Genomic DNA, 12,378 nt, shown 5'->3' with positions numbered 1-12,378 from the left:
AGCACAGCAGAAGGCTTGGAGAATAGGAATGAGATAGTGATATAGGAGCTAAACCTGGCAGAAGGGTAGAGAATGAAATGTGGCCGAAAAAGAAAGGAACTCCAGTTTGGTATATTCAGTGAAGAACTGACATAAAGACGGAAAGCAAGCTTGGAGCCTTAAGGAAATGGGTGACAATCATAATTAAGAGGCGGGGGGAGGGGGAAGAATTCAGATCAAGCATTCTGGGCAGAATAGAGAAGGACAATATGTTAGGAAGGAGGCTAGCAAGGATGAAGTTGTACCAGTCTAAACAAGAATTTTAATAACGAAGGTGTAGACCAGTGATGGCGAGCCTATGGCACGCGTGCCACAGCTGGCACACAGAGCCCTGTCTGTGGGCACGCGAGCCAAGTCGCCGATCGCTAGGTCCAGGGCTCATCTGGAGGGAGAACGCCTGCAATGGCGTTCCAGTAGCTCTGAGCAGAGATCACATCAGTTTTGGCCCTGCCCACGTGATTCCTTTTTCTCAATGCTGCCTCCCTGCTGCCCATCTCTTTAGCAGCAGGAAGCGGAGGCAGCAGCGAGGCTGCTGGGGCTGGCTTTCTAAAGAAGAGTAAGCTGTTTTGATTTAACTTGCTTTACTTTCAGTTGTGGCTCTTGAGTGAGTGAGTGAGTGAGTGAGTGTGTGTGTGAGAGAGTGTGTGACTGTGAGAGAGAGAGAGAGAGAGAGAGAGAGAGAGAGAGAGAGAGAGAGAGAGAGAGCTTGCAAGCTGCTGGTCTAAAGAAGGGCAAACTGCTTTGATTTAACTTGCTTTACTTTCAGTCGTGGCTCTTGAGCGAGTGGAAGAGAGAGTGCTTGCAAGCAGGGCTGCTGGTCTAAAGAAGAGCAAACTGCTTTGATTTAACTTGCTTTACTTTCAGTCATGGCACCTGAGTGAGTGAGAGAGAGAGGGAGAGAGAAGTTAATTAGTTGGCACAACTGTATGAGTTGTTTTTTCTTAACTAAAACCTCAGTATTCAGGTTTAATTGCAGTGCTGGCACTTTGAAATAAGTAAGTTGGTTTTGTGTTGCAGTTTGGGCACTCGGGCTCAAAAAGGTTCGCCATCACTGGTGTAGACTGTCAGATTGTCTTGAGGATAAGCATAAGCAAATGAAGAATGCTAATTCTAGATCTGTCCAACAGAGGTGTGTTGTGATGACATCACTTCCAGGATTGATGTCATTGCATAAGCCCCAGGAGTGCTTCTGTGCCAAATCTTAAAGAATAGGCCTGTTTGGGGCCCAAATCGGCCCAGCATGAAGCATGGGAGCACTCCCAGGACGTGAGCAATGGCATCACTCCTGGGAATGACCTTGTCACATTGCACCAGGATCATGCCCTGGGAGGCCTGTTCCCCTGCCTTTCCCCCCAACAGGCCAGGTGAGTGGTGGAGGGGGATGGAGGTTGGGAATGGGAGATCACCTGCCCCCACTGGGCAGCTCACAACCCTAGACCAGCCACACATTCTCAGCCTAATCTACCTTGCAGCGTTGATGAGGGGATAAATAGGGGAGAAGAGAATGACATAAGCCACTCTGGATGCCCACTGGGGAAACAGGATCGGTATAAATGAAGTAAATAAATGTGTTAAAAGTTCAGTTGAGTAGGACTGATAGACTTTCTTGGGAGGATTCCCATAACACAAGTGCTTCCTGTGAATAGCTTCATTTCTAGTAGAAGACAACATCACTGCTAAGTACGGGAGCACTTAAAATAGTATTTTTTCATATCTGAATTCTCAAGGCACCGGGGTGTTCCTGAGAAAGCTAGCTGTTAGCCTAACAAAGAAGCCAAAACTAGAAAAAGATGTAGGTTTTTACTAATTTAATTTCCAGTTTTAAAAAATTCAAGACTACTCATTAAATTTGCATAATGTATTACTTTGCACAAGATAATTGGTCAAAATTTGTTTAATAAAATATGGGTGTTTTATAGTGAAATGGGCCAAGAACACTAAGATGGGTATCAGAAGTATCATCTGAAGTAGGAGTTAAGTAGAATTCAGAAGCAGTTGAGTGGCATGGAACCCTGCCAGACCACAATACCACAGCACTCAAACCACACAAAATGGGAAGATGCCAACCAATATAGAAATAACCAATTTTTAATTGTGATTCTGTGGGGTAAGAAGTCTTGAACTGTTCAGCCCTAGGGAAAATATGTTTCTAGAGTACTGTACATGCAACTATGTATTTTAAATAATTTTACATACAATTATTAGGATGTCACATAGCTTACCAGTTTGGTGTAGTGGCTAAGAGTGTGGGACTCTAATCTGGAGAACCGGGTTTGATTCCCCACTCTTCCACTTGAAGCCAACTGGGTGACCTTGGGTCAGTCACAGCTTCTAGTTCTCTCAGCCCCACCCAACTCATAGGATGTTTTGTTGTGGGGATAATAATAACATGCTTTGTAAACCACTCTGAGTGGGTGTTAAATCATCCTGAAGGATGGTATATAAATTGAATGTTACTACTACTACTACTACTACTACTACTACTACTACTACTACTACTACTACTACTACTACCACCTGATTACTAGGCCACTGTTGCTCTTTTCATTTCCAAAGCCTACTGGCTTCACTCAATAACAGATTCCTATAATACACATCCTAAATGCCTTCAACGTTTTTATCATTTATATAAATGACACAACTACTTTAACACAACTACTACATGGCACAACTACTTTAACCTTAATGTCAAAATAAAGACTATTTAACCAGTTCAGCAACTTAAGAAGTTCCATTACATTTTGATCCTAGGAAATTTGCAGATTTTTTTAGGAAAACAGCTTATGTGCAACCAGGGAAATGCTTAGTTTACACTACTTGGAAATGGGAAATTAAAAAGCCCAATTTTTGTCAAATTAGGGAGGGGTTATGATTTGGAGGAGGAACATAACAAGTAAGCATTTGTCATGGCATCTACGTGGCCTGCTAAACACAAATATCTTTGTTACACATTTTTCATATACTTAGTTAACTACATAATCATACACAAATTGAAACATATTTCTGTTATGACTCAAACTTTTAACGGGATCTGCTGGCTATTATTTTCTAGCTAAAGTTTAAAAAGCTCATGATAACATGAGGCTTTCAGTTTTTGACAGAATATTTAACAAAACTGGACCTTTTGCAACAATCCTTGAACTAGTCTCAACAACCATAAAATAAATGGTGCCTAGACAGGTTTTCTTTAAAAAAAAAAATTCTAGGAGCCACCTGAAAAATTTAGGAGTCCAACTCATTTTTCCGCTTTCAGCATTTTGTATTTTAATGACTAAATATTCTAATTACTGTCATCACAAAACCTAATCCTAACATCTCCATATTTTCTTGTAATTTTATTAAAGATATGTAGTACATAAATAACTATGGGGTAACCTGGTTGTCATCACTATGATAAAAGCTAATCTCCAGCCATAACTGAACTACTCCCCAATTTCTCATCATTTCATTATTGCTTTTAAAAAGGCCAATTTAATTGAATATGGAGCCTGTACAAAAGGCAACTGGTTAAGAAAATTATCACCAGTGGGTATAAAATTAACATATGAACAAGCAACTATAAGAACATCATGCACATGTATTTGTATGTCATGCAACAATCATATTGCCATGTGAAATTTCTAGGTGCCATGGCAATCTGGCATCCGGGATTACACAAGACCTCATCTAAACTAACTCTATCAAAGATATTTTCATCTCTTTATGCTACACTCAGGTCTCTTAAGAAGATAAATAGCATTAAGTGAAAATTCTTTGGATTCTCAAGGTTATTTTCAGATTCCTCCATCACAGCCACAGCAACTAACACTGACTAAACTGAAAGTTTATCCTTTAAAGCCTCTTTAGCACTCATGAACCTGAGACTTTAAAACATACCACAGCAAAACATTTTAGAAGTTCATATAATAGCTAACCAAACCCTTATATGGCTTTGGACCAGTGTACCTTAAGGACCCCTTCTCCCATATTAACCTGGCCATACACTCTGGTCATCTTTGAAGGCTATGCTTTGGGTGCCCCCACTATCTGAGGTTAGACAGGTGGCCAGGCCAACTGAGAAAGGGCCTTCTCAGTCATAGCGCCAAAACTTAGGAACTCCCTTCCCATGAGATTTGTCTGTCTCTCTGTCATTGTCTTCTACCAGCAACTGAAGATGTTTCATTTGACGTACCCCAGTAAACTCTGACTGACCCTCCTCTCAGGTTGTGTCTCAGGTTATGTCTATATATTTTTATTTTATTGTAAAATATTTGTATATACATTTTAAATGTTCTGATACCTGATGCACACCACCTGGGGGCCCTATTTGGGTGGAAAGGCAACATATAAACGTTTTGAATAAATACAATTCACACACAAAAAAAATAAATTTGGCTTACATTTTCATAGTTTAGTTGCTTTAAACAACAAAATATCATGCCTGCAGTGTGCGTTAGGCTATACATCAGAAAAACCCCTAAAGACCAACAGACGGAAGAAGACCAGTGCCTATCCATGTACTCTACATACATCATCCACAATTTTTTCTTGAAGACAATCCAGGCATGGAGGGTTTTTTTGTCACACAAGTATTACAAGGCACGTGTCCGTCTTTCCACTCCCATTCATGCCATTGGTAATGGTGGGAAATAATACTACTGTAGCAGCTGACTGTAGCTGGTTCAGCTGTACAGGGGAGTGATGGCCCTTATTACAAAATCTTAAATATTGTACAGAATTATAAGGCTGCTGTAATCAGAGAAAAGGAAGAGGCTATGTGCAGCAATATGGATTTAAGGGGTGATGGATATATCAAACAAGGAAACTATAGCCTACAGACTCTTGAACGACAGTTTAAGGTCACTTGCCTAGTTCACTGTATGTTAAAATTGGTTACTGCAATTGAAAAGTAATTGGCAATGCAATTCTAAGAAACTTTCTTGGCAGTAAGCCTCACTGAGTAGACTTGAGGAGGATTCCAAGTAGACATGCTTAGGATTTCCATGTAAAATTTGCAGCCTCTAACTATTATTCCTGCTTACATTTAAAGCACCCTCCAGATTTCCCTAAAATAAAATGTATTTCTCTCAGTTATGCTCAGTGATTTGATATACATTTCCCTCATTTAGCTACTATGCATCTCTCAGTGGTTTGATATACATCTCCCTCATTTAGCTAATGTGCATCTTCCCATCTTTATACTTCAATGAACAAAATGAAAAGACTGAATTTCTAAATATGTGGCTTTAACTAGAGAAGTAGTATTTCCCAAAGTGTATGAATAAAGGGGCTAGCGTGAATAAAGGGTTGTCTGGAAAGCTTAATTACATTATAAAAATGCCATTGTTTCTCTTTTAGTACATACTATCATTATTGAAAGAGACTTTCACAGATACCATAGAGTTTAGACCATTGGAAAGACTAATAAGTGGGTTCTAGATCAAATTAAGTCTGAATACTCCCTAGAAGCTAAAATGACTAAACTGAACCTATTGGACTTTGGTCACATCATGAGAAGACAAGACTCACTGATATACCAATAAAGCTACGAAAAGATGGAGGCACTAGGAAAAGAGGAAGTCTCAACATGAGATGAATTGATTCAATAAAGGAAACCACTTCAGTTTGTAAGACATTAGCAAAACTGTTAATGATGGGATGTTACGGAGGTCATTAATTCATTGGGTTAAGTCAGAAGCAAGGATGGCAGATAACACATACAAGCAGTGACTGTTATGTATGTGAAGAAACTATACTGAAGTTCATGGAAAAGATAAAATTCTTAAAGGTTTATTAGACCTTAATCTTGTGCAACATCCTTTGCTGCATCAACAGTAAATGACATACTTGGTATGTGCGGAATTTAGTTTGCAGGTATCATGATATGTTAATAGAATGCAAATGACATGGGATTATTATGTTAAGCACTTTAGGATTAATGTTTTGAAATGTTTAGTGAATAAATGACAGTAGTTGAAAGAGGAAATCAAATGTGATTTAAATAAAAGACCAAAGCTTTCAGTAGAAGAAGTTGTATCCCATTGTTATATTTTGGATAAAGTACGAATAGCTTAACACCAACATTTCATAGTAAATGAAAGGATGATCTAACAGAAGTATGTAGTGTTAGACACCACAGTTTGGTCAGGACTCAGGAGAGTTTTTTCAAAGTCCTCTACAAAAACCTCTGTCATCAGTGTATACTAGTCCTGTCCCTGTGCACAAGTGACATACAATCAGGAAGACTGTGGCTTGCTAATGTTAGTCCTAGAATTGATTGTTTTGTTCCAGTATTTTTTCTACTCTATCTTGCATCCTTGCTAATGCTATGCCTTTTAAACTTGTATCTGTATTGTATTGAAATGTACTTGATACTGATTATATTAACCTCATACTGTGTAATCCACCTTGAGTCTCAGTAAGAAAGGTGGACTATAAATGACGTAAATAAAATAAATAAATAAAATAAAAGCTGGGTATGGATCAACCTGCTTTACTTCAAGGACCTAAACTCAGTTACAGTCAGTCTCTTACACGAGCCTAAAAATCTATAAAACTGTTTTAACTGCTGCATTGCAGAGACATTTTCATATGATAAAAGCAATAGGATTTTCTAAGAATGCAACATAGCCTTAGTAACCTATTTGTTTCCATTGCCATTAAAACCTAAGAGGGAAAAAGACTAACAAAGTTTGAACTGTTAATTTTTTTTAACGACATCCTATCTTTCAATAATAGAATGAAGCGACAGAGATGCAAACTACCAAATTTCCAAGCTACAAAGCAAAACATAGCCTAAAAAATATCCCACCCTTTCAAAAGTATGATGGCAGAGAATAAAAAATATCATCACAACAGAATAAGGCTTCAATTATATCTAGATTTTCCTACAGGTGACAGGATGGTATTCAGTCAAAGTACTTTGAAGACACATGTTAATGTTTTTTTTTTTAACCTCGCCACTGGAATCCCTGGGATGTAAAAGAACTTTTCATTGCCTGGATTACCAAAGAGTCTTAAGTCAATATATTTGTCGCTTTTAAAAATATTGTAATTTCATCAATTTTCATGAATTCAAGACTAAATAAAGATGACAAAGACGCTGCAGAACTATCACCATTGCTGAGATTTTTCCACAACCCCTGTGAAAAGATCTGAGGAATAAAAGAATTTGAACTTAGAATCATGTTTTCTAGTATTTAGGTCATTTTTTCCACAATTCTTGTCAAAGTTATTTTGAGCAAAAGGCTTTATACTCAGTGTTTAATCTATTATTATACTAGTGCCTTTGTCACAAATTACACTTTTCCTGTTGTGCAGAGCTGAAGGAAAAACATCTTGATGCCAAACATGGACTATGGCTTGAAAAGCTTAATTAGCTACATATACAAAGCATGACTGGCACATCAGTATTCAGAAGCCATAACCAATTATCCTTAAGTGGTATGGCACAGCAGTAACATCATAATGCCAAGTTTACACTTGAATGTGAAAAAAACAAAGGTATTTTTCTGCAATACACAGAATGAAAGTAGCTCTTAAGAGTTCAGAAATATCTGACAGCTACAGACTTGTTTGTTCTTCAGTATACCTGTAGGTGGTATCCTTTTAAAACTAAGCTTTCAACTCTTTTTGTCTGAATCTCAAAGCATGTCTAGATAATCCACTGCTAGATTTTCCTAATCTGAGATGCCTAATATTGGTTTAAGAACAACCTACTATAAGGAGTTTGATTGTCCTTAAAAAGAAGTGATAAGAGTCATAGCTGTCCACAAAATTTTACATTGTGTAAAATGAATAGTCTTATCAAACTGTCTGATGACATTAATTATTCCATTAGAGCCCAGAAGTTTAAAAGCAGGGATGGAAAAAGAAGAAAGGTGGTAAGATTTCAACTGGTTTCAGGTAAGGAATCAGAGATTTCAAAGTTAGTTCTATTTTCACTTTAAATAATATCATATTACCCTTCTTAAACAGCAGCAAGAGGAGGCAGAAGAGATCAATTTAATTCCAATATAATCAAGAAAAAGTTCTTCTAACAGATATATTCTGCTTACAAGGTCGTCCTCCCATTGTATTCCTGAAAATAAAGCCAATTATGGACTTACCATATCAGATGGGACACTGCTGGACATTTTGAAATTACCCTGATGGTTTCAATCAACACAAAATGAGAAATTTTTATAAGCCAGCCAAGTGCATACAGCAACAAGATCTTCCAGCCAACCAATCTTTGACGTCTTGTTAAGTTCTGAGTTATTTTCCCCCTGACAATAAAAGCAGTTGACCCACAACAAGGAAAACTGTGGGACTGGAGGGGAGGAATCCAAGAGAAGCCGATGTTAAAAGGCTCGATCAGCAAAGAGAGACCAGAGATGGCAGCAGATCCCCGTCAGCAGCAGCAACACCACCAGCAGCGGTGCCAGGTAGACCAGGCAGGAGTACACAAGGACATGAATTGTGTGGAGGCTTTCCCCCCACCGCTCTGCCGCGCTTCCTCTCCAGCCTAGGCCAATAATGAATGGCGGGGATGATTCACAGGATAGTTCTGCGTCCGAGTCACCTCATTAGGACGTGCGGTAGGCACTCCGGCAGATAAAGTCAAGCGACCTCCTTCCTCCTCCTCCTGATCTGGACCCGAAGTTGTTGGGCTTTTTTCCTGTCCCCCCTTTCTCAATCCTCCCGAAGTAAAAGTGAGACGAGAGGCAGGCTGCTGCTTCTCTTCCTCTTTCGGGCCCTTCCGAGAGGCTTTGAGTCTCCCAGCTCCAAGCAAGCCGAGGGGGAATAAAGCAGGGGCGCAAAAGAACGAACACCTTCCCCCCTCAAACTGCAGCAGCAGCTCAAGGGGGGATTTAAACCGCAGTCGCCTCTCGGGGTAACAGCCGCCGCAGCACCCGCCGCTTCTCTGCCTCAGGTCTCTGCTCTCATCGCTGCCGCCGCTCCTCTATCCCTGTCCCTTCTCCGCCTCTTCCTCCCCCTCCTCTCCCAGGGGCTCCCTCAGCAGACGGTTGGTTGGAAGAACCCCCCCGCAACTGACACGACGGAGCTGCTCGCCCTTTTCCCTCAGCGCTGGAGGGGCAGGGAGAGAGAGGAGAGCCCCTTCCTCAGCACTAGCCGCTCTCGGGGACCCCTCGCCCGCCGCCGCCACTAACGCAGCCACCGCTTGTCATCTTCCTTTCGAACCAACATGGCGTCTGCGCTGAGCTGAGAAAAGGGGACACGGCAGGGGAAAGACGGACCCAACACCCCCCCCCCGCGCCGTCTTTTAGCTCCGCCTCCTGCGCTCGCTCCTCTCTCACTTTTTTTTTGCGGCGACGCGTCCGCCGCTCTTTTACGCGCACAGCATCCTGGGGATTGTAGTTCTTAAACGGGAAAGCTCCGTGAGTCGGCCTTTTGCCTCGCCGCAGACGGTGTTGTTATGGCACCGCCTTTAGCAACTGTTGCTATGGTTGGGAAACTCCCTGCTACTGGTCAAAAGGCAACTGTACTCCGTGACAGCGGGGAGGGGAATAAGGAATCTGCGGGCTTACGTAACACAGGGCTTGCTTGCTTGCCCTTTCTCTTGTGCCTTCAAGTCCCGTGTGCCAGTAACCTCGGGCGTTCCCCGCTTAGAAAAGCAACCGTGTTTTAGTGGGTGGGCATGACCTCCTTCATACAAGCGGTGGCCAATAAAAGCCAAGATGTAGCACTGATTGCAAGACACAGACTGAAAAACCGGGAACCCGTGGTCCAAGAGGGCTCCGCTCCTTTAATCCGAATTAGCGGCAGGAGCAGCAAGTGTAGAACACTTTAGTTTCAGATGGGTAGCAGTATTGGTCTGTAGTAGAAGAACCAGACTCGGATCCGGTAGCACCTGAGAGACCAACTAGATTTCCAGGGTATGAGCTTTCAGTGGCTATTTTAATCCAGCTGTCACCCAGTCCTAAAGTTCAACACTCTAACCACTATTCCACAATCTCTTGAAGAGAGTGAAGGGACATTCTGGCCTTACTTGGGGGGACTTTCATCTATATTATTCCACCATTTGTTAATGCATGATAGTTTGATGGTGATGAGACTCACAGATGACTTATCAGTATTATGAACTGTGGTTTGAGAGGTTTCTGGAATGCCCAGTGCGCTTCAGGGAATGGGAGGTTTGCAGAAGTAATTCAGCATTGTGTGATTTATTCTAAAGCCATAATCATCTCCTTTTTTGCTGGTTAGAGGGTTGAAGACATGTTTTGCAGTACAGCCATCCATATCTCCACCATGGTTGTTGCAGTCATCTTCTTTCAAAGCTATTTTTTCTTGTGGATACAGTGATATATATCATCTGTGTTGCGAGAGTAAATCTCTGGATTTTTTCCCACTCTCATATCACCCTAATCATGGACTGTGTGGAGACTCTTCTTTACCCATTCTGTTGTTGGCTCTCCAGAGCAAAAGGAGTGATGAACTGGTCGATGTTCATTGCATCAACAGTCTTGCCATCCCTCTCCATTCTTGATCGATCCTGCTCTGGTTGGCTTCATAAAAGTTGGTTGAAATGAGACACCTATATTAGTTGTTTACTGACACTACAGTCCAAGCAGAGCTACACCCTTCTATGTCCATTGACTTCACTGGACTCTGAAGAGTATAATTTTATTTAGGATTGCACTGTAAGTATGTAGACTGCAACCATAGATCAAGGACGGTAAATCTACCCATTCACCCCCTTCTGTTTTTGAATGTTTAATTCATGATCAGTTCAATAACCTGTTCAGAGAGAACATTTATTTTATTTTACTTTATTTAATTTATACCCCACCTTTCTTCCTAATGAGGACCTAAAACATCTTACATCGTTCTCCTCTCCTCCATTTTATTCATACAACAGCCACCCTGTGATGTGGGTTAGGCTGAGAGAATGTGACTGACCCAAGGTCACCCAAAGAGCTTCCAGGGCAGAGCAGGGATTCAAACCAGGGTCTCCCAGATTCTAGTCCAACACTCTTAAGCACTACATGGCAGCCGCATGCACCTTTTCATCTCCCCCCCCCCATTTTGTTATTTGCCAAGCCATGCAAGAACAAACATCATAGCTGATATTTCCATAAGTGCTATTAGTGGAAGCATTCTATGGCAAGTCTATAAGTATTCTTCAGAATTTGTTCCCCTCCTCAATTGTAATGTTAAATGAGAATTTCAGCATTAATGTTTTAAGAGCAAAAATACTTGGCAATATTCACAAATGAGCACTTTCAAAAAGTAAACTTATCAGTTCCTGAAATGCAGTTGAATAAATGTATTCGGTATGCCCACGTTTTGAAGTGATGCGCACTAACTGTTAAGCTGTCATTGCTTGAAGGGTCATCTGAATATAATATCTCTGAACTAATGTTCAGTCAGTCTTCTAGTGCTGGTTTGTGGAGGTGCATTCCTCTGTTCTAATACTTATTGAAAATGCTGTGTGTGTGCAACCAGCAGTCACAACCCCTACAGCAACAGCAAATTCTTTAAGATTTCTACTTGCTTTTCCCTTCCCTAGAGAAATTAGACATTTCTCTGTGAAACAAACCAAGTACTCCTTTCACATAAGGCCGTGTCTTCTCATTTTCACAAAGGGCTTCTCCAGTATATCTCTGCACTGTTTGATCTGCAACCAACCCAACAACTGGCATTTTCTTCAGGTCAGCAACTTTCTACTAGCACCAAACCACCACGCCTATAACAACATCTTTACCTGATGGCTGTGTGTAACATTTTAACATTTGTTTAAAAGCAGCTGGTAACATTGTTTGCGCTGAAAACACAAGACGTACGTGACCCTGCCAGAAATTCCATCTCCTGTTGCTCATCCCATCCTTTCCTTTCCTCCCTTGGCCAGCTAAGTGCCAAGATATTGGCATGAGATTAACAAAGTAACCAACTAAGAGCGGATCCACAAGTGACAAAAGGCACAGGTTGGACACTTATCAGCTTCCCTCAAGTTTTGATGGGAAATGTAGGCGTCCTAGTCTTGCAGCTTGGCTCTCTGACTGCTGTCCAATGGACTTTTCAACTGTCACTTGTCCAACATTCCGCCAAGCTGCCTACATTTGACAAGTGTCCAATCTGTGCCTTTTGTCACTTGTGGTTCTGCTCTAAGTTAAATTTTACTATAGGCAGCTTTAAAGGAATAATTTCCAAGCATAAAAATCTCCTAAAATGCATGGGCTTTATATGTATGCCTACACTATATGTATACACTACACAAATAGAGAATCTCACCTGATTTATTAGATTAGGCCTCTCTCTACTCAACTTCTCCCTCTTTCCGCTTTTCCTTCAGTAACTTTTCCTAAAGCTGAGGAAAATATTTTTTTCCTCCCCACTGTCTGTGAAGAAGCAAGCTCT

General features: G+C 41.0%; 1 protein-coding gene across 1 annotated transcript in view; it reads right to left on the bottom strand.

Annotated features, from left to right (window-relative positions):
* UBL3 (ubiquitin like 3) overlaps positions 1-9,264 on the bottom strand; it is a 75,536-nt gene extending 66,272 nt beyond the window's left edge. The window contains exon 1 of the mRNA XM_054973650.1: positions 8,127-9,264. Coding sequence (XP_054829625.1) covers positions 8,127-8,153 — 27 coding nt within the window. The 5' untranslated portion in view covers positions 8,154-9,264. The remainder of the gene's footprint in view (positions 1-8,126) is intronic.
* Between the last annotated feature and the right edge of the window lie 3,114 nt (positions 9,265-12,378).

The sequence above is a fragment of the Eublepharis macularius genome, chromosome 3, assembly GCF_028583425.1.
Source record: "Eublepharis macularius isolate TG4126 chromosome 3, MPM_Emac_v1.0, whole genome shotgun sequence".
Lineage (NCBI taxonomy): Eukaryota > Metazoa > Chordata > Lepidosauria > Squamata > Eublepharidae > Eublepharis > Eublepharis macularius.
The sequence above is the reverse complement of the archived record's forward strand: the minus strand, read 5'-3'. Positions and strand labels throughout refer to the sequence as shown.